This window comes from Gobio gobio (genome assembly GCF_949357685.1).
Source record: "Gobio gobio genome assembly, chromosome: 20".
NCBI lineage: Eukaryota > Metazoa > Chordata > Actinopteri > Cypriniformes > Gobionidae > Gobio > Gobio gobio.
In genome coordinates this window covers 41306444-41330216 of record NC_137113.1, presented here as the reverse complement: position 1 = coordinate 41330216, position 23773 = coordinate 41306444, and the positions used below count along the sequence as shown (strand labels likewise).

The 23773-nt window shown below is 38.4% G+C and overlaps 1 protein-coding gene across 1 annotated transcript in view; it reads right to left on the bottom strand.

Moving 5' to 3' along the window:
- LOC307143717 (poly [ADP-ribose] polymerase tankyrase-2-like) overlaps positions 1-22703 on the bottom strand; it is a 48295-nt gene extending 25592 nt beyond the window's left edge. The window contains exons 1-16 of the mRNA XM_079845475.1: positions 22303-22703; positions 20371-20595; positions 20125-20220; positions 17729-17765; positions 17528-17603; positions 15628-15722; positions 14028-14094; positions 13744-13930; positions 13540-13661; positions 11311-11402; positions 11138-11216; positions 9972-10143; positions 7697-7776; positions 7435-7580; positions 2987-3152; positions 2636-2855 (exon numbers count right to left, since the gene is read on the bottom strand). Coding sequence (XP_079701601.1) covers positions 2636-2855; positions 2987-3152; positions 7435-7580; positions 7697-7776; positions 9972-10143; positions 11138-11216; positions 11311-11402; positions 13540-13661; positions 13744-13930; positions 14028-14094; positions 15628-15722; positions 17528-17603; positions 17729-17765; positions 20125-20220; positions 20371-20595; positions 22303-22483 — 2041 coding nt within the window. The 5' untranslated portion in view covers positions 22484-22703. The remainder of the gene's footprint in view (positions 1-2635; positions 2856-2986; positions 3153-7434; positions 7581-7696; positions 7777-9971; positions 10144-11137; positions 11217-11310; positions 11403-13539; positions 13662-13743; positions 13931-14027; positions 14095-15627; positions 15723-17527; positions 17604-17728; positions 17766-20124; positions 20221-20370; positions 20596-22302) is intronic.
- Positions 22704-23773: the final 1070 nt, after the last annotated feature.

Genomic DNA, 23773 nt, shown 5'->3' with positions numbered 1-23773 from the left:
AAACAATTGTCGGCGCGTCAGGCACATGGTCCAAAAGGGTTGTACCTAGTCTCTTAATGAGTCATGGGTGTGTTTTGGACATGACGTGCAATAAACCAACCAGAGTCTCATCTCCCATTCCCTTTAAAAGCCAGTTGTGCTTGCACCATGGCGGATTCGCTATTTACATGGTGGGATTTGCGAGCGGAAAGACTGAACGCTTCTCCAGAGAGGAATCCTTTTATTTTTAATATTTAAAAATGTTTGTGTGCTGCTGCACGTCCCTGTGTGTGTAATAGAGGTTGGATACCCGACCCGAGCCCGACAGGACCCGTCGGTAGCCGCCGGGCCGGGCCGGGTTCGGACAGATATTTATAAATAATGTTCGGGTTCGGGTCGGGCTCGGTCACGTCAGCGTAATAAGGCATTGAACATCTGAAATTTAAAACAGCTTATGTAGGTAGCCAAAGGGCCTTTTTAACTTGATGTTTTTGTGATTAAAATAAATAAAAAATATTACCTTAACATTCGTCTTCCTGTGCGCGGAAATTTGTTTATGTAGCTGTGACAACGCGCAACCAGCGCGCAACACGTGCTTGCATATTGCATATTATTAGGCTACATGTGGCTGGCAGCGCAACTTCAGCGCTGCTGGCAGGACCATCGAGCAGAGGACAGCCTTGAAGCCATCCACAGTTGATACAATCCTTTTCTGCATAATAACCTGGATTAGCCTAAACTTTGATGGATGGATTATGTAAATAAATCCCATGTTGCAGTTTAGTAGCCATACAGCTATTGACTTTAGACCAGGTTTTTGTTAGTCAATGGCACAGTTGGTTTCAGTTTCTCAAAATAGCAACGCGCCAACAATGCGCCTGAACACACCTTGTTTTCAGACCAGCACGTCCATGGGCGAACAGATGGGCACGAGTGCAATTGCTATTTAAACGATGTGGGTCTGGACGTGAAAATGAAAACTGTGTCGGGCTGAAACTAGCAAAAAACACTTGCGATGCACCTGGCGTCGTGTTGCGCCGGGTGTATGACAGGGCCCAGAGTGATTAAAAAGGTCTCCAGGTTCTGGTTTTGCCTTTAAATCAACTGTGCAGCTTAGGGCGTTTTCACACCTGAAAGTCCGCACCAAGGTCCGAACCGAAGTTCATGTTTTGATACTTTTTATACATTCGGTTAGTTTTGGTTTGGTTTCACATTGCAGTCATGCGAGCGGACTAAAGAACTTTACATGACGCACTTGCGTCCACTCGTCATCATCTATGTGGGCGGCATCTGGACATTGATTGGTTTGTAAACGGACGTGCGTCTGACGTCAGCGTCTTTGACAAGTATGAATGAACGGAAGCATATCGTTGCCACTATTGAACAGTGCGCATTGCTTGACTATTTTTTATTCGTTACGTTTAAAAGTGGACATTTCAAGCTTATATACACATATTTCTCATGTTTGTGAGGCAAGTAGCCTGCTGAGTTTGGGTTTGTTTGAGACCCGCTCCAGTTCATGTGTAAAGCATGTGATCGCTCCCGCGATTATTGTCTGCTATAGACTAGGCTATTTGCTTCTTATTTATTAAATCCAGGCAATTATCTGATTAAACGTTGATTAAAATTAAGATACAATTTATACAAAACGAAATTCCCATTAAAGAAATGCTTTCTAAGCAAAATCATACAAAATTTCGTTCAAAATTATTTCTGACTTTCTGTCTTCTGACATTGCGCATATTTTCACTTTTCATAATCATGTAGCCTAGATTGAATTTAAAAATAACATAATATTTAAACATAAACAGGAACTTCCTGTAAATGGTCTGAAAGTCCGAACCATACAGAAAATGCTTTCACACTAGAAACGAACCGAACCTTTGTTCAGTTTGATCCGGACCGGACCTCTTTTCGTCGGACCAAATTTCGTCTGTTTGGTCCGGACCGTGGTACGGGGTAGGTTTCACACCTGCAATTTTTATTCGGACCAAACTGAAAAGTACGAAAATCCGGACCAAACAAGGTAGGTGTGAAAACGCCCTTACATTTCAAACCCTGGTGCTCTGTTTCTTATTGGCTGCTATGTGCTGAATGCATAATTAGTGTTTAAATTTGAGAAAATGCAATCCTCAGTACGCTCTGTGATCTAGTAAATCTGTGAGGACTGAGTTTACATTCTTTATTATTAATGTTTTCTTTATTTGTGTATAAATCTGTATTTTAGTATCTGTTTTTTAACAGATTACTTGTATATTAAGTTCACTTTTTCAAATTGATAGAGCTTGAATTATTTTTAAATACATATATAATTTTAACATATTTAATATTTAATGTATAGATATTTAATGTATATATCAGCGGTATATTAAGTTCACTTTTTTCAAATTTATGCATTTCTAATTATTTTAAAATGTTTTAGTAAATTATATATAATACTAGTTTTAATACAGAAATGTAGTGCATCTTATTAACGATTTTTAAAATAAATTGTGTGGTACCATATTGTATGTATATATCGGCCACCGTGCTCTCTAAGATATCTGTATCAGCATCTGCCGTTAAAAACCCTTATTAGTCAAACACTATAAGAGACACATTCATGTCAAGAGAAAAACTTATGTCAAGTGTGTATCACACTTTGATCCACACCTACCTGCAAGGTGCAGTGGGGTTGAGTGACGTCCCTGCGTGTCTCGACAGTTCACGTTGTCTGGAGTGCAGAGCTTTTTAACGCGGGATAAGCAGCCTTTCTTAGCAGCATCCAGCAGCGCTGCGTCACCCCTGAGCAGATCCTGAACGTCTGTATCTTCATCCTTCACCAAGTCCAGAGGGGTGTTTCCATCACGATTCTTTTTGGTCGGGTCGGCACCATGCTGTGTCAAGGAATTACTTTGTTATACTGTAGTAAAGACAGTGCTTCCTTCATCACTTTGCTGCCATTGATAATAGAAATCATTTCAATTCAAAGCCTGAGCAATTGATGTCAATCTGAGCTCTTCAATACCTGAAGCAGCAGTTTGCAGATCTCATATTTGCCCTTGGCGGCCGCCTCATGCAGTGGGGTGAACTTCCACAGGTCGGCCACGTTAACCACAGCACCATGAATGACGAGGAGCTCAGCGACCTCGTAATGCCCATAGGAACAGGCGTTGTGCAAGGGGACCAGGCCACTATGTAGCACAAAACAGAGACACCATCTTACTTAAAGGGGTCATAGAATGGTACATGCACTTTTACAAGTTGATTATACGGAAATGTGTGTTGGCAGTGCCTGTACACAACCATCCTATAATGATAAAAATACATCCAGTGTTTTTTTTTAATATCCTTATATATTTTCCCCTGTCTCAAATCGAGCCGTCTGACCGTGTGACGTTACACGGTGTATGCCCCCCCTACGATTGTTGATTGACAGCAGCGTTTCAACACAGACCCGCCCTGAGCGAGCTGTCATCAGTCTGCCATTGTTGATACGCTGGAGCAGAATGGCGTCTAAGCGATTGTGGTGTTGTGTTTTATTAACCTTTATATTAATGCTTGCACGCTTCACGATGAATGAGGCTAAAGTTTACAGGGTAAGTTACATTACGGCATGCTTTCTGTGTATGACGTTCTCAATATAATTCATAATCCCACGTTTATAATGAACAACGCGTTATGTTTGTTATTACAAACTGTGTACTCAGGTGATAAAGTTAACGTGGTAACACTACACTAAGCTTACTTTTGTACATGGTTTATAACGGTGTCTGTTACTGATTAAGAAGTAATGTAAAAAAAAAAATCTTATAACATAACATCAATCTGTCAATGAACTAACACATCAGTAAACACATAGCAACTACACTACTCTGCCAGTACAAAGATAGATCAAAGTGACATGACGTTAACCAACCATTCAGAAACGTCCTGTTCGAACTTCGACTCCGGTTCAAAATTATAAGGTTGCTTAGATGTGTCCTCAGAGACTCCCGTTGCCATTATTTCTCGAAAATATACCCTCAAATGTTGTCAAGGCAACACTCCACGTGTGGTGTTGTGTCGGGTCGAACCGAATGCCCCACAGAGCAGAGGGGGCGGGGTGAGCAAAGCTCATTATCATTTAAAGTCACATACACTGAAATGACTTGCTGAAAACTGAGTTGGTTTTGACCAGGTAAAATGAGTGTTTTCTTACAATACTAATGAGAATTTTTAATTAAAGTATATTACAAACTTTTCATTTAGACACTAAAGAATCATATTAACTTGTACAAAAATGTCATTCTATGACCCCTTTAAAACCAACGAAACATTTTCATGTATTTATAACAAAAACAAATGGTCAATTGTGCTATCCAGTGTTATGTTGTTCCCGGTAAAAACGAATAACACAGGCTCATCCGGGTAACTGAAGTCAGCGCAATACACTTGCTAGGAACGTTTTTTTCTTTGTGGAAGGTATGCGTTTTGGTGAGCTAATAAAATATTAAAACTCAAATCAATATTGTGTGTGTACGCTTTTGCTCTCTTGTTTCCATCAAACGCAGCTGCTGTATTTTGCAACGATTACACAGTAATGGATTATAAACAGGAAAGATTTGAAAACTGCTTCATCTCAAATCAATATCTCTTATCCCCATAAATATTTATGTGGCGAAATGCCGTGTAATAAGTGGTATGACTGTACTGTATCCCTTAAATGTCCGTCTAGTTTGAACTTGCTAGCAACTGCTTTCTCCGTAGAAGCTTTGCGCTTAAAGACCTAGTAAAATCTTAACTCAAGTCAATATTTCATGTCAAATTATTTACTTATGTGCCAAGTAGCCATGTAATAAGCAGGATAATGTTTATCCTGCGATAACAACTGGCTACATTATCCCTTAAATATTTATTTTTTAAATGTACATTTGAAGAACGTTACTAGATTTCACTAGATTAGTGATGGTGATTAATGTGGAAACGCATCATCACAGTTTGGGTCCATATGAAATCATGTGTCCTTTTGTCATTATGGCACTTGTGTTTCTTCAAGCATTTCTTAAATAATTTACAGTAGTTAAACAAGAAAATTTTATATATATTCATGTTTTATTATTTATGATTTTTAACAGCTTATTTTAATATTTAATATAAGTATTTATTATATTTATATATATTTACTTATTTATTTAAAACAAATATTTTGTGATTATCATTTTGAAATGAAAATACATTTCATGTTCTATTTCTGTTTAATAAGGAAAAAAACTTACATTTCTATTTCAAAACATTTCATGTCTTTTTAAATTTGATTTATTTTGTATTATATATATTTGACCTGATTTGACCTAAGTTTTCATAAAAAGTGAGTCGTTGATTCGACCTGCTTATTCATTAACTTATGAATCTGTGAGTCATTTCTGAAAAAAGGAAAAGTCCTCTTTAACCAATCAAAGTCTTGAGTTTGTTTTTGGGGTCTACTAGAATAGGTTTTCCTGCTTGAATGTTCAAAAAAACACATTTTATTTTTGCACATATCTGACATTTGATGCAGCTCCTCTCATCCAAGCAGCAACCTCCAACAATTTCTCTTGAAGCCAATACGGAAGTGACTTAAATTGCAATTTATCGACTGGCCACTAGAGACAGGCTCCAGAAGGGAGCAGAATCTCATTGAGCCCCATGTTAAAATGCCCAACTTTACAGCAGAAAAACACATGTTTACAGCCTGGGACAAATTGTGGTTTTGGTCTATACGGCTAATTTTGCCCTTCATGACAACTGTGAGGGGGGTGAATATTTTTTATAACTCATTCGTTTACATTATATAAAGCCTTAAAGGGTTAGTTCACCCAAAAATGAAAATTCTGTCATTAATTACTTCCCCTCATGTCGTTCGACACCCGTAAGACCTCCGTTCATCTTCGGAACAGAAATGAAGATATTTTAGTTGAAATCTGATGGCTCTGAAAGGCCTCCATTGGCACAATGGCACTTTACACTCTCAAGACCCTTAAAAGGTACTAAAGACGTCGTTACAAAGTCCATCTCACTACAGTGGTTCTAAAATAACTTTATGAATCTGCGACAATAGTTTTTGTGCGAAAAAACCCCTAAATAACGACTTACATAGTGATGACGATTTCAGAACACGGCCTCATGAAGCTTCGAAGCATTATGAATCAGTGAGCCGAATCATGATTTGGTCTAACCGCCAAACTGCTGAAATTTGGCGATTCAAACCGCTGATTCGACTCGCTGATTCATAACGCTTCGAAGCTTCATGATGCCTTGTTTTGAAATCGTCATCACTATGTAAGTCGTTATTTAGGGTTTTTTTGCGCACAAAAACTATTCTCGCCAATTCATAAAGTTATTGTAGAACCACTGTAGTGAGATGGACTTTGTAACGACGTCTTTAGTACCTTTTAAGGGTCTTGAGAGTGTAAAGTGCCATTGTGCCAATGGAGGCCTTTCAGAGCCATCAGATTTCAACTAAAATATCTTCATTTCTGTTCCGAAGATGAACAGAGGTCTGACGGGTGTCGGACGACATGAGGGTAAGTAATTAATGACAGAATTTTCATTTTTGGGTGAACTAACCCTTTAAAGTTCTGCATAATTAAGGGCGTGGCCACTTTGAGTGACATGTGGAAAGCCATTTATCTGCTGTCTGTTAGTCATCGCGTCACCTCAGCTCCGCCCACGCCCCGCCCCTTTGCCCATTTTCTATTATCCGGGAGTGACACGCGATGACGTGCTGACAAGATGGCAACGGCCAGCTCAACCCTACTTTGCTCTTCAAAACTGCTCTTCAGAATCCTATGGGTGACGTCACGGACACTAAGTCCATATTTTTTTACAGTCTATGCTGTCATCCTAGTCTGTTGTGATTGGTCAACCGCTTCAAGAATGTTTTAGAAATGTCACGGCACTTACACTAACTGGGGTGGAAAAAAACAGCTTCTCTTCGACATGGCGAGAACACACAACTAACGCATCTTAAGACTCTTCCCTTTTGTGTATGTCCTCGACGGAAATTATCCAAGTGAGGAATAGTGTAACATGTTCGCTCCTGGAAGAAATTTCAATACTACAATTGCAGCGTTTCAGGGAGTTCAGAAACAGTGTGCACTGATATAGAGAATAACTCCCTTTGTGCTTTGTAACTTTGCAGACCTTTTTCATGGTCAATATTACACACTAAAGAAAGATAAACATGAAAGCATAATAGGTCTTTTTAAAAAACGTCATTTGTTCATGTAAATGCGGCAAGTGAAATAGTAAGACGTTGCCTATTTATTGTTTTTGTATTATTTCATAGTTAAAGACTTATCACATTCGATTCCAACTGCAAGCTCTAGTGAATCCTATCAAATTAGCATTTATTTTCCTGTGGTGCTGCAGAGTTCAATCCATAAATGCTTGAAATTCTCTGTTCTGCTGACTCCACATTTACACATTTAGATCTGCAGTCTTTTGACATCTCACCCCTTATCTTTAGCGTGCACATCGGCTCCGTGCTGCAGCAGATACTCCACCACAGCTACACGGTTGTACCCCGCCGCAAAGTGCAGTGGTGTGGACTGCCTTCCCTCAACGTCTCTACAGTTCACGTTCTGAAGAGTACAGAGCTTCTATATGGGGAAGGTAAAAAAACAATATGTCAGTCCTAACATGGGAATCTGCTATAATCAACTTAATGATTACACAACTACATCATTTCACACTGTTTGGTGTATTTAGTCCTCACCTTCACCACTTCCAGATCTCCTGATTTGGAGGCTTCTAACAGCTGCCTATCTGAATCTGAGTTGCTTGTAAATGCTCCCTCTAGGAATAAAAAGAATAAAAATAAAAAATTCTCTATGACAACAAGCAAGGTAAAATACGAATGTTTTTATGTTTATGTGCTTTGTGTTTATTTGTTAAGTTGAGGTTCCCAGTTGTGTTATTTTAAAAGGTCCTAATTTTTTTATTTTGGAGGTATTCTACAATAGATTTACATCCATTCAAGGTCAACAAACTCTTAATTTTCTCATAACATACATTGCAGGATCTCCTCTTTTCTCAGTGTCTGAAACAGTTCAATAAAGGATTTAGTTTCTCTAATGCCTCCTTTCAGAGAACCTACTCTGCTCTGATTGGTCTAATAATTTGATTGGTATACCGCTTACAGTGTGTGTTGGAAATAAAAAATGCTTATTACACTATATGAATTTCAGCTCCAGAGGCTTCCTCAGTACTTGTATACACAGTAGCATCAGTTTTACTGTATCAATTTGAGCCAGAGTCTGAAAATGAAACATTGAAAGAAGTAGCTTGAGGGAGAGTAAAAGTAGACTTTGTTCGCAGGCAGCCAAGAAACAAAGGGAATTCCAGCAACACTTAAAATGTTAAGTAAAAAATATACTGACATGTTTCTGCTAAAGAGCCTTCCTCAGGGTCTCAAAGCAGGCAGCCAATGATGAAGAACATAGGCTGACATTATGCAAATTATACAAATATGTTACAAAACTACTTGGTTCGTGCCGGAAGAACGACTGGAATTACTGATGACTCATTTCAGACTTTCTTTTGGAAGACAATAACTCCATTTATCGTGCACTTTGATCTTTGAAACTTTGCAGACATTTTACATCCACAAACACCAATATAACACACTAGATGAAAGGTAATATCTGAAAAAAGCATAATGGGGCACTTCAAATGATATTAGTTCGCCCAAAAAGAATATTTTATATTTCTCATTTCAATCCTGTATGACTTTATACCATTGTAAACAAAACAGAAATTCATGCTGATCTCTTCCATACAACTAATGTTTAATTAGGGTTGGGAATCGAAAATCGATTCCTCTTATTGATGCCAAACGAGAGAGGTAGGCTTTCTGAGGTGAGCCAAATTTAAGCTTTGCGTTTTTAATATACGTGTGTGTGTACCCGGCCCCACAACCACCGCGCCACCGCCGGTAGTTGGTCCATTACCACCGCGGTGGTAAAAAACTGCCACCGTCACAGCCCTAGACCCGCATGCTGTTTTCTGTGCTGCACACACATCCAAAACGTGCGCATAGAAAGCCGCCTCTCATACTGTATAGTGTGTGATACTGAACTGAGTTATCTTCTGTCTTTTTGCACTTGAACAGACAAATACACACAAAAATATGTCAAAATAGCCTCGTAAAAACAGTCGGTTATGTGAACTTAAACAGTTGACAAAGAAAACGCATGTGTAACAGTATATTGGATCTGTGCAGCTCTTAAAGTGACAGCAGCCTAATATTCCTGCTGCCGTCTTTATAATAACGTTAGTCAAACAAAAAAAGACTTGACGGAGTAACTTAATTTTCTTCTCATTTTATAGTTCATTTGAGGCCATTTCTATGGCGTTAAATGTCAAGAGCGCATTATTGTAACGCGAGAGTGCATCCATGTAACGAATCTCTCTGCTCACAGGCAGATTTCTTTCACTCTAGCACAAAACTTACTGTCTTCTGATTTGTCCAGAAACCTTCCGTTTTCACAACAAGGATAATTTACTAAGCACGCCCAGCAACTACACACAGTCTTTGCAAGGGACTTACTTCATCGTCATGGCAACGGTTCGTGTCCAGCTCAGTTTACGTCAGAGTTTGTTGACGTTTGTTGGAAAATCATACCACACTGCTCAAACATTCCACGACCCAACAAATGCAAGATTGTTCAGTCGGGTGAAGACAAACTCCAACCAATGGCGACAGACGCACACGGTGTAACACACTGATCCAACAAACTCCGACAGACTTGTTTGTTGGTGTTTGTCTGTGCGGTGTGAATTGGAAGTTTTTTTTTACCTTGGAATCGAAATTAGGAATCGATAAGCAGAGTTGGAATTGTTGAAATTCAAACGATACCCAACCCTATGTATAATGAATCAGCACAAACATTCTGCTATTTTTCTTTTTTTTTGTGTTCTACAGAAGAAAGTCATACAGGTTTGGAACGACATGAGGGTGAGTAAATAGTGAATTTGAACTAAAGCGTCACCTTGCAGTATCTCCTGAATGCTTTGATTGGCGAGCTGGGAGGGTGAGAAGCCCTGTAGGGAGGTGATGAGCGGGTCACATCCAGCACTCAGGAGCATGCGGCAGGTCTGCAGATGGCCGCAGTGAGCTGCACGGTGCAGCGCTGTCTGACCCAGGTTATCTACCGCATTCACCTGCACATCACAACACGTTGACAGGAAAAGCTCCATAGACAACCAGTGCATTACTGTGAACACAACTTTTGTTTGATTTTACAAAATGAGGGACATATCAAAATTATTTGATGTATTTCTGATTGAAACATATCGGATATTCAACAAGACAAATGTAGGGGAGAGACTTGGGAAGTCACTGGATTGTGTATTGATGAAATCTGTATAAAAAAATTATAATTTGGAATTCATGTTCAATCACAAGGCAAGTAAAATTTATTTGTATTCCGCTTTTCACAATACACATTGTTTCAAAGCAGCTTTACAAAAAATCTGGATGTTGATGTTTATAATATCTTAATGGCTTATGATCGCATTTAGCAGATTAGAGCTGGGCTAAAATATAGTTAACATTTTGCGACAAGCAAGTCAAGCAGTTGATTTGCCTTATATAATACATTAGATAGATAGATAGGTAGATAGATAGAAGTCAAGTGCTTGATTTGCTATATAGTATAGATCACCCTACATAAGTATACTGTATGTATGCAAAGTTGGATATAATATATATACCATTTTATATATAGATCTCTGCGACAATACATTTACATTTTACAATAATATAAACAATCACACAGCCGAGATTTGCTATTTTGTATATATTACTTTACTTGAGCATACTGTATGTGTGCAGGTAAAGTAGGATGTAATATATTTAACTTTTAATATATTGCTGGGCGATTAAATAGTTTACATTTTTCAGTATAGCACTATATAGTACAATGTAAATGTGAGTGTACTGTTTGTATCTGTGTAAGGGTGGATATACTTATAGTAGCTGAATAGTTTGTTACTAATTATTAATTTGTTAGTTCATTCGAGTTATTAATTCGTATTAATGTGTTTTCACCCTGATGGCACAACTAAAGGCTGACAGAATAACTGTGATACTAAAAACATCTGTGGTGCCCATGTATAATAGATGTATTTACTGCAGCTGAAAAATCTCACTTACTTTCGCCTCGTGTTTCACCAACACCTCGATGATGTCATTGTGGGACTTCTCAGCGGCCAGATGCAGAGGTGTCAGGAAGCTGTGTGAAAGACAGAGATCCAGAAGCCGTTACTGGATATGATACACCATCACTAAGACACCCTTTGCAAACCCGAACAACGCGACTGACTCACTCTTTATTCTTCTCATTGACGTTGGCTCCTTTTCTGAGCAGCAGTTCACTTATCTGTTTCCTCTTGGGATAGGGTGACATGGAGGCACAATGCTATCAAAGAAAATCACAGAAACCTCTTTTATTCACTTCAAGACCTATACAAATCTCTTCTAAAATATTCTTTAGATGGTTTGTGTTTAATTGTAGCATTCACAGGAGTGTGCATATCAGCTATGTTTTTAACTTTTTCAATCGAGGCTCATCCAATAGGATTTAATAGTTGGAAATATGCTTTTTGTAGTTATTGACAAATTGTGATGATAAATAACATTTTTCAGTTTAATTTCCAAAAAAAACTTTCCTTGACAGAAATTAATGCTGCATTAAAGTGACACTAAAGACATTAATAATGTTATAATGCAAAATATTTCTATTTCAAATAAATGCTTGTTTTTTTTCTATTTAATCAAAGAATAATGAAAAAAATGTTTAATGGTTTCCACAAATATAAAGCAGCACAACTGTTTTCATCACTGATAAAATGTAAATGTGTACCTTGAATGAAAGTCACTTTGGATAAAAGCATCTGCCAAATGCATAAATGTAAAGGTAAATAATAATAAGAAATAATTCTTGAGCACCAAATCAGAATTTTTGAAAGATTTCTGAATTATCATGTGACACTGAAAACTAAAAAGTAATTGCTGCTGAAAATTTAGCTTTGCCATTACAGGAATAAATTAAATTTTCAAATATATATTTAAATGGGTAATGTAACAGTATATATAAAAAAATTTATACTGTTGTCTGAGGTCAACTTATGACGTTTGAGTGGTTTTTACATTAAAAAACATCATAATGAATAAGTAATAGGATATTTTTTCTACCCTGGTTTTGAGCCTCTCTCCTGGAACGCTCTGTTTTTATGGGCGTGTCACACTGCAGACTTGAAAGTAAACGCTGACTGCTATGATTGGATAAGCATTGCATATTATAATGAGCTTCTGCCCCCCCGTCAGTACAATGTGAGGGATTGTTTTGAAAGCGTGTGGGAAAATGACAACCGGAATGAATCGTCCCAAAGCTAGGGCTCGCAAAATGTCTTTATCGGACAAACACAATGATTTATCTCTCATCCACTCGCGATTGATTGGAATGTTATTTTTTATTACTTGACCCGCCCGATCGGTGGATATAACCTCGAACCGTGCATTACTAACACACACACACACACACACACACACACAAACACACATGCACACAAGCCTCACTGCAGAGTCAGACAAATCAAAACATGATCAAAACTTCCGCGATTGTATTTTCCTTCAAATATCAAGTCAAGAGAGTGAACAACGCACATCAAGAAAGGAATGTTATTTCACTATTTAAGATAGCCCGTCCACAGGCCGGTGATACGTTTTGGTAGCCCTGGCCCATACATGTCAAAGTCTGATCACGAATCGCAGCACAATGAACCAACAACACCTCAAATTAAGGATTCTCCAGCCTGTGACAGCGTGCTAAGGTATGTTCGGTTGGACTCGTACACATAATCAGTAGATATCAAACGATCTGTAACAATGAAATACTATCACATATAAAAAACACTTTTACTCACATTAGTGTGTTGCATCATTCATTTATTTAATATCATCCTGTCTGCAAATCTCTTGTTTACAAACGAATCCGTGGTGAAATGAAGGAACAAATGCGCAATCTCTTCCCCACGTGAGCTGGATATTCATTCAAAATAAACTTCATCCATGCATTCATAATATTGGAATCCGAATGAAGCTTATGCAGCTTGTTTATTGCTTGGAAGTTCGATCCGGTTTAGCTCCACATAGGCCTAAAATCGGTGGGCGGGGCTACAGAATCAGGCGTACTTCTTCTTCTGTTAAGGCAGTGTTTCACCACTCTCTGACGTTACAGGGAGGCACATTCCCAGATCAAGTTTGCTGAGCCAGCTGTCAATAAAAGCTTTTCTTTGACTGACAAGGAAGTTTCCAGCTCTGAAACTTACAGGATATTCTTATATTACCATGACCTTATATATCAAAAGCTCAAGGTAAAGTTGATTGCTCAATACATGACCCCTTTAAATAGAAAACAATTCTTTTAAATTGTAAAACTATTTCACAATATTACTGTTTTTACTGTATTTGTGATCAAATAAATGCAAACTTGGCATAAGAGACTTCTTTCATACGTAAAATACATATAATAAAAAAGAGAAAGAAAGCCTTACTAGAGCGGTCTCTTGGGTTAGAGGGTGTTTGAAGTTGATGGTCTCAAGAGAGAGGTGTTTTTTAAAGCGGGCCATGTCCGCCTCACGTGACGCCTGCAGCAAAACGTGACCTCTGAACTCATCTGCAACAGAGAGCGACACCCCATCAGTCAATTACGTACCAAACAAAACGCAAGCTGATCTTAGGAGCAGTCACGCGCTTACATGCCAGGCGCTCTTTCAGCAGGGCAGTCGGGGTCAGGTCCATCGCGCTCTTGTTGTGGCAGTTGAGGAAGGTGGGGTCGGCCCCGTAACTGAGCAGGAGAGAACAGACCTCCACTCTGTTTTTTGAGGCTGCCTCGTGCAAAGGTGTGAACTGCCACAGGTCCATAGCGTTGACGCTGGCTCCATGCTGCGGAAAACGAACAGATGGAGTGTAGTTACGACTTGACACACAACTAAAATGAAAGAACTCAGGACAAGAAAGCAGACAAGAAACATGTGAATACCTTTACTAGCAACTCAGCTACCTCATAGTGACCGTATGAACAGGCATTATGAAGAGGCACAAGATCCCTGTAAACACAAGGCCAAGTGTAAGATAGTATAGAGTGATTTAGTGACTACAATAATGAAAGATTGTTTCTGACTAGTTTTTTTATCAGAATTTTTCTGGTTCAAAGTTAAGTAAATACATTTAAAAACACATTCCTCAGAATGCAAGAACAAACAAAAAATGTGTTTACAGCAAAGTCTAGGGGACGATATACACACTGTTCCAAAATTATTGCCACAATTATACATGTTAAAATGGGACTAGTGTAATAGAATTGAATATTAATCTTGTCTGTACGAAGTTACATCCAATTTTTCAACAAGGGATGCAGTTAAAATTATGGATGATATTGGTAGGCTGATAATTATTATTATTATGTCATGGCCAAATTTATATAAAATAATGTTTACTCTGTACTCTGTGAGCATGTAAGATATGCTGCTGCTGCATGAATAGGCATACATCAATCTTGTAGCAGATCTAGGCAGGTGGTGCTGGGGGAGGTGGAGGGTTTTAGAAAAACTCTAATGGCGCGCAGCGGAACTCTAAACCAGACTATTTAAATTAGAGGTCGACCGATTGATCGGTTTTGCTGGAACAATCAGTTATTATCTGCAAAAATCCATACTGATAGTTTTCCTGGATTGTGTCCGTTGCTAGCCTGATGTCGTCATACTCAGATTCTAGTCACCTCCATTGGGCTGTGATTATGGGGCGTGTTTCAACCGAACAAGGAAAGAAAATGCCTCTGCACTCAATTGGATAGACCTACAACTAATCAGAGCAACGGAGTAAGTCACATATGTTGAGCGACGCATAGTTGTCAACAGAACTCAACTGCACGCACACTGGAAGAAGTAGATGAGTGTAAACTGTAAACAATCTTTGCCAATGTTGTAAAAAGAATTTAAGTATACACAGAGTACTTTAGCCTGACATCATCATACTCGAATTCAAGCTAATTCAACCCAAGCTCTCTTTGATGACGTGCATGATTACGTTAACTTACTGTTGATCATGTGTCCACCATCGTATAAAGCCCGCCCTGACAATTTGATTGGTCCAAACATCTCTGGTTTGAGCATAGTCGCTCCACAACGGATCAAGCCCAGACCGAATTTCCCGACCTCAAATGTTGTGGGCAGGGCTAAGTTCAGCTGGCATCCAGGCTAGTCCATTGCTGGAGCAGCTGAGAAGGGTTCGCTGTCAGTATACAATACGAGAGTGGCCAACCTAGTTAGCCTTATTAGTAATATTCACTATCGGTTGACCTCTAATTTAAATGTTGAGCAAACAATCTCATTGGCTACAGAATCAGCAGAGGCCATTATGGTACTGTGCATCTCTATAAAGGTGGTAAAGCCAGTAAAAAGAGACTGGAATTATGCCTGCAGAGCATCTTGACCCGTAGACGTCCATTTTAAGTACATTACTGTAAACAGAAGTTTTGTTTGTTTTTGTACAAACTGAAGGGGATCTATTTCTGTGCTAACTGACAGCATAGAGCTTAACTTGTACAGCACTTTGAGTCACACTCGACACAGACATCGTACCCTTTGTCTTTAGCGTGCACGTCGGCTCCATGCTGCAACAACAGCTGCACTGTCTTCACACGATTATAACCCGCGGCCAGATGCAGAGGGGTGGACTGCAACCCACAAACAATCCATTTAGAAACACATATGCAAAGCATTTATTTAAATAAAGATACATGTAGAACATGGCCCTATTACAGGGAGGAAAATAAGTATTTGAACACCCTGCTATTTTGCAAGTTCTCCCACTAAGAAATCATGGAGGGGTCTGAAATTGTCATCGTAGGTGCATGTCCACTGTGAGAGACATAATCTAAAAAAAAAATCCAGAAATCACAATGTATGATTTTTTTTATTATTTATTTGTATGATACAGCTGCAAATAAGTATTTGAACACCTGTCTATCAGCTAGAATTCTGACCCTCAAAGACCTGTTAGTCTGCCTTTAAAATGTCCACCTCCACTCCATTATTATCCTAAATTAGATGCACCTGTTTGAGGTCGTTAGCTGCATAAAGACACCTGTCCACCCCATACAATCAGTAAGAATCCAACTACTAACATGGCCAAGACCAAAGAGCTGTCCAAAGACACTAGAGACAAAATTGTACACCTCCACAAGGCTGGAAAGGGCTACGGGGAAATTGCCAAGCAGCTTGGTGAAAAAAGGTCCCCTGTTGGAGCAATCATTAGAAAATAGAAGAAGCTAAACATGACTGTCAATCTCCCTCGGACTGGGGCTCCATGCAAGATCTCACCTCGTGGGGTCTCAATGATCCTAAGAAAGGTGAGAAATCAGCCCAGAACTACACGGGAGGAGCTGGTCAATGACCTGAAAAGAGCTGGGAACACCGTTTCCAAGGTTACTGTTGGTAATACACTAAGACGTCAGGGTTTGAAATCATGCATGGCACGAAAGGTTCCCCTGCTTAAACCAGCACATGTCCAGGCCCATCTTAAGTTTGCCAATGACCATTTGGATGATCCAGAGGAGTCATGGGAGAAAGTCATGTGGTCAGATGAGACCAAAATAGAACTTTTTGGTCATAATTCCACTAAACGTGTTTGGAGGAAGAAGAATGATGAGTACCATCCCAAGAACACCATCCCTACAGTGAAGCATGGGGGTGGTAGCATCATGCTTTGGGGGTGTTTTTCTGCACATGGGACAGGGCGACTGCACTGTATAAAGGAGAGGATGACCGGGGCCATGTATTGCGAGATTTTCGGGAACAACCTCCTTCCCTCAGTTAGAGCATTGAGGCTGGGTCTTCCAACATGACAATGACCAGAAGCACACAGCCAGGATAACCAAGGAGTGGCTCTGTAAGAAGCATATCAAGGTTCTGGCGTGGCCTTGCCAGTCTCCGGACCTAAACCCAATAGAGAATCTTTGGAGGGAGCTCAAACTCTGTGTTTCTCAGCGACAGGCCAGAAACCTGACTGATCTAGAGAAGATCTGTGTGGAGGAGTGGGCCAAAATCCCTCCTGCAGTGTGTGCAAACCTGGTGAAAAACTACAGGAAACGTTTGACCTCTGTAAATGCAAGCAAAGGCTACTGTACCAAATATTAACATTGATTTCCTCTGTTCAAATACTTATTTGCAGCTGTATCATACAAATAAATAGTTACAAAATCATACATTGTGATTTCTGGATTTTTTTTATTTATTATGTCTCACAGTGGACATGCACCTACGATGACAATTTCAGACCCCTCCATGATTTCTAAGTGGGAGAACTTGCAAAATAGCAGGGTGTTCAAATACTTATTTTCCTCACTGTACATTTGAAATGCCTGGCTACATATGTTTTATTTGAGTGGCTCGGTAAACATTTGAGGATGGTTTTACATTAACAATCCCATTGTCAAACCGATATTGAGGCAACATTAGCAAATATACTTTAATAAATCACCTTCCTTCCATCACTAGCGTGACAGTTCACATTTAATGGTGTGAGGAGGCTCATCAGTTTTTCTTCATTTCCACTTCTGTATAAAAGCAATGAGCGGCAAGTCAATTAAAAGAACAATGCGAGTCACGACAGCAATTTAGCTTAGCAATATTCATCACTCCTCAGGTCTCCTGAACAATATCGAGCTTAAATTGTTATTACCTTGCGCTCTCGAGGAGTTCATCCTTTCTATATTCACCTAGATTTAAAAAAGAATGAAGTGTATTAACATAAATGGAAATCTCATTTGAGCCCAAATGAAAAGCCAAGCCACCAGGAGAACACGCCAGCCTTGAGTAAATTGGCAATTACCAGACACAGTCTTATAAACAAATAGAGGAAAAACAAATGGGAATTGTGGGAATAACACTTAATTATTATTGTAAATACGAGTTTCCTAGTTAAAAAATGGATATGAATGCCCTCTCAAGTTCTACTGGGAAGTTCAGGGATAATTTTGATACCCGAGTTCCCGATTTGGGAGGGCCATAAACTTTAAACATGGCGGAGGGGAGAACGATTGTTGCTGTGACTGGTATTCTTTATCAGTTTTTTCCACATAAGCTCCATCACCTTGTCTTGTCGTTTTAGTAGTGCATGTTTACATTATGAATAACAATTTGAAGCATATTGTGTTTTATACACAGTGAAAATAGCCTGTATTTGACCGAAATTGTCAGCAAGCTGACTATCTAGATACTAGTGCAGTGAATGTTTAAATGGTTATCAATGAATGGGACGCTAAATATCACATCCGATTTTCCCAATAAACAGGCAAGAATAAACATAGTCTCCTGATTCCTGTTCTTTCTGACAACAGAGCACATGAATGTGAAGAGCTCGTAATCACGACTTCAGAAGTGGGAAGTAGGACATTTCCAATAGCATGTGAAGGCAGCATGAGAATCAAGTATTCCCAAAAGACATGTAATAAAAACAAAAATAAACTCATGAAGTTTTGCAACTGACAATTATTTAGATCACCAATGAATCTGTCGATTATTTATTCGATTAATCAATTAAAGGTGCACCATGTAACTTTTCCGCCTGTTCAAAACAAAGGCGTAGTTTGATGACGCCACGTTTGAGCGCAGAATCTTGGGACATGTGGTCTTCACCTCACAGCCGGTGGAAAAGCATTGGAATAGGACTCGGGCAGAAATCATGTTCATGGATGCGATTATTAACGTTACTATAGTTTGAAGCAGAGCCGGACCGAGTGTTGTGGAGCTGAGCGAGGCCGCTGAAGCGATTGTTAATAAGAAGAGCGGCGGGACTTTTATTATGCCACATTCGCTGACGTCACTTCTGCTTTACTGGTCATGAGTATGAGGTAACGCAGCTCTGTTTACCATATTAGATACATTTGAGTGTGTTGAAAATGAAGTTATGACGTTACTCTGTGCAATCGCTCGACGGCTGCTATGACACTTGTTCACACTGCAGTAAGAGTAAAGTGTTTCTGCTAAATAAAACTGGAAACCGAGGGTAAAGCAGATATGACGCCATTGACAGGCGACTCTCTAATACGTCCCGGTTCCTTGGTTAAAATAGCAATTTTCCTACGATTTACAAATATTGGATATTGGAAGTACTCAACTGATCAAAATATATAACACTGGCCTAGTGGTTTTTGGATATTTTACTGAAATTTTTTTACATAGTGCACCTTTAATCAGATGGAAGAAAAATCCCAAAATGATTCATTAACTCTTTCCCCGCCTAACACGGAATTTTCCGCTATTTATCTTCGTATCTTACGTATCTTCTGAATGAGTACATAATCTCCTGATCAAAACACAGGCGAAGAAGTCGCAAAAAAACAAGCGATCGTATGCAAGCAGATACATATGTAAAATAACGTGATCATCAACATTAAACATATAAATCAAAACTGTCTAATGTTACTGAATGAAATGTCGACTCAGGATGAGCTCTAGGACTGTGCAAGCATTAGGGGTGTTGATGGACTCCATCTACTCCATCTGTGTTTGATCATCACTCTGAATCAGATCTGGATGGAGTCTTTGAAAAAAACGTGATTTTCTCAGCTTTTTGTACAAAATGTTGCTTTTTTATGAAACTTACCCATATTTAAGGAATGATGGAAGCTAGAGTAAAAAGTTTTTGTTTGTTTAAAAGCAGAGGGTATGCTCTTTCTTTTGATATATTGCATGCTCAGATATTCATACATCAAAATATTCTATGGGCCATTACATTTTTGTGAAAATTATCAAAAACCCTGGCGGTGGCTGGCAACTTTTTTTAAACGCGGGCGGGGAAAGAGTTAAAAAATAAAAATGAATTAATTTTATTCCATTACTTACAAAAATATTATTCCACATCCTGCCCAATGATGTCCTCCATACAATATGCATTTTAAAGGCAATGAAAATTGATTTAACCAATTAGTTCACAGTGTATGTTTCTAGTGTTATATAACTCACAAAGAAAATGTGGCATGTGTTTGTATCATTTCCCAGAAGCCAATCTTCCTCTCGCATTACATTCAATTAGACTGCAGACTAAAGCTTCAAGAGGTTCAAGAGCTCACTCACCGGTCAGCACAGCTTTGGTGGAGGCTTCAGCCAGGTCAAGCGCTGTCCTTCCATCAGTGTTTCGGATGGTTGGTTCAGCACCATGTTCCAGTAAAACTACCAATGACAAACATGATATGAACAGTTATGCATTAAACATTCAACATGCAGATGAGATCCACGTTTGATGTACTTTTTTCATCAAAACAAGTAATTAATGTATGAATATGACACTGTAAACTTTATTACTAGAAGACCACATTTTACCAATGCAGACGTCGATCTTGCCCTTGATGGCAGCCTCGTGGAGTGGAGTGTAATTCCAGTTGTCTCTGGAGTTGGCATCGGCCCCGTGTTGCAGAAGCAGGTTGACGACCTCAGCGTGACCAAAAGAGCAGGCGTTGTGCAGCGAGATCAGACCACCGTCATCGCAGGCGTGCACGTTAGCACCGTTTTGAATGAGGTAGTCCACCACATCTCTACGCCCAAAACCTGCCACAGAAGAGTCAAAGAGCCGCGGGCTTAATAAATGGTCCGCTTCTGTCAGGCCCAACTTCAACATTACGCTGCAATACTGGGAGTTTTAAGGGAACTTCTTCAATATCAATCAATAAAAAAACAATACAATTTTTGCCCATTTAACATATTCAAATTCAAAATTGCTTCATTGGCATAAATGTAAATCATAGAATATTGCCAAAGCTAGGAATATATTAACATAAATAATAATACATGTATGAACATAAATAATTATACATATGAACATTAATAATAATATTAATCATAATAATAAACATCATAGAGGAAAATATTACAACATAACTTAAACTTAAATAAACAGTTTAACAAATTAGAACATTTGATACCACAGTGTTTTAACATATATATACACTCACATGTACTGAGGGTCACTGTGGTGGACGGTAGGGAAACTAAGGTAAGACGCAACACACACATTACACACACATTCACCTGCTGTCTCTCAAGCTGTGGCACACACACACACACACACGTATCTTGACAATATAATGACAATGGAAACAACATATTTGTGTTGATAACATCCAATAAAAAAATTAATTACAATTAAAATTATCATCATTATGAGATATAACACGTCTTTTTGATAGTGTCTAAACATTTTTCCCCTTTATAATCAATAAAACAGTAGTCCATTTTTCACGTTAGGCCTGTTTACATTATAATGTGTAGAGCTGTACACCTTTCTGTATAATAGAGGGCCAGTCCATTTGATCATTTTGTTTCTAAATTAATACTTTTATTTATTTAATCAAAAATGTTTTAAATAATTAAATAATGAAAAATGAATTTCTCATTTTATTAACTACTATGATAATTTTTTTTAACTTATCATTTGATTAATTAAAGCCTTCACTAAAACTATAACTATATTGGTCATGTATTAGTCTTAGTTTATATAATTATACATTATTAAAATCGGTTGCATCTGTTAATATTATTTAATGGACCAGAACTAACAAGAACTAACAATGAACTAATATTAGTAAAGATGAATAAAGACTGTAACAAATGTTCGTTAATGGGAACTTATTGTAAAGTGTTACCTGTATTGGTAGTTTAGTGTAAAATAAATACAAATAAATTAAAAAATTAAATTATATATATATATATATATATATATATATATATATATATATATATATATATATATATATATATATATATATATATATACATGTGTGTGTGTGTGTGTGTGTGTGTGTGTGTGTGTGTGTGTGTGTGTGTGTGTGTGTGTGTGTGTGTGTGTGTGTGTGTGTGTGTGTGTGTGTGTGTGTGTAATATATGTATATAACTGTGACAGTGTCTATGCATGTAAATATAATTAGGCAATAACGATGAATATGTGATTTCAGAGTGTTCCAGAAATAACATAAGCACGTGGTGTTCTTATAGCCAACTTAATTATATTTACACTAACATCAACAAAAAAAATGCATTCAATAATCTAAAAAAAAAAAATCATAAATATGCTAAGAAGCTTTTGTCTTTTGTAGTTGATTAATTATTAATTCAATTGTTTTTGCGATATAATACAAAGTGTACAGTAATAAAATATATTATTGACAGTAATACAAATAGCATAGAATCATAGAACAGAAACAGTAAGAAATAGAATAGAATAGAATAGAATAGAATAGAAATCACAGTCGCACTCACCCGCAGCGAAGTGCAGCGGGGTGGATTTCCTGCCCGCCGTGTCCCTGCTGTTCACATTCTCCGGGCGCACAAGCTTCTTCACCCGCTCCAGGTCTCCGCTCCTGCAGGCCTCGAACAACTCCCTGCTCGGCTCGGCAGACCCGGAGCTCTCCATGAGCCCCGGGAAGCGCCGGACCGACATGGACAAGCTAGGGGCAGATAGTGGGCAATGTTGAATACACACTATTCCAAAGGCTTGACATGAAGACCGGAAGGAGGCTATGATCTCCACCGTTAAAACCTTTTTATAACACCCATTAGAAGAGAAGAAGTGATTCAGCTCGGGCGTCTTTGGTTGTTAATGTACACTACAGAGCTGTCAAAACGGCCGTGTCTCAAAATCACAGAAATGAAAGAAACGGATAGATTGTCAATTCGCGAGATCGTGTAACTTGAAATAGGCGGGGCTTTGTAGCCCGGAACTTGTCTCTTATTGGTCACGTACGAGTCAGAAAGAATAATAATAATGAGTGCAACCATTGACATAATAGCCTGTATTTATATGTATATGAATGCAAACACAGTACAGCCCTACTTTTTTCAGCAGCCTCTTGGAACTTTTTTGGAAACACTTTATATTAATGTGTCCCGTTGTTACACGCTGGCTACACGTTACATGTATAAATACTATGTTAACAACTATAAATTACGCATAATTAGGCCTACATGCAACTAACCCTAAACAAAACCTACCCTAACCCAATAGTAAGTAGGCTACATGTAGTTCATTGTTACTCAGTACTTAAATGTAACAGGGACACATTAAAATAAAGAGTAACCAAATTTTCCCATCATGGTTTTAAAAAAATTCTTTGATAAAGGAATTTTTATCAAGTTCACTCCTAAAACGGAGTTAGTTGTAACACACATGGTTTAAAACTTTCCACACATGCCAGATGACAAAGCTTAGTGTATTTACTAGTTGCCATATAAACATTATTAAGTGTTGAGCCAAATTAAAAAATCTTTGGAAGATATCACTGAACATTTATTTAACCATAGCAAAAGTAAATTTCTTACTTAAAGGGATAGTTTACCCAAAAATGTAAATTAGCCCATAATTTACTCACCCTCAAGTCATCCTAGACGTATATGACATTCTTCTTTCAGACTAATAAAATCGGAGTTATATTACAAAAGTCGAGGCTAATCCAAGCATTAGAATTTGATTCATAGTTGCTCTGTTTTTGAAGTCCATAAAAAGTGCATCTGTCCGTCAAATAACTGCTCCATGCGGCTCCGGGGTGTAAATAAAGGCCTTCTGAAGCGAATCGACGCGTTTGTGTAAGAAAAATATTCATATTTATAACTTTATCAAGTAAACTTTCGACCGACCGCATTCCATGGAAAAGTGTTGAATGTTGAAAGTGAAACTCAAGATGCGTACGTGACGTCATGACGAGCCTTCCTGGTCACGTTAGTCTTTCGATCG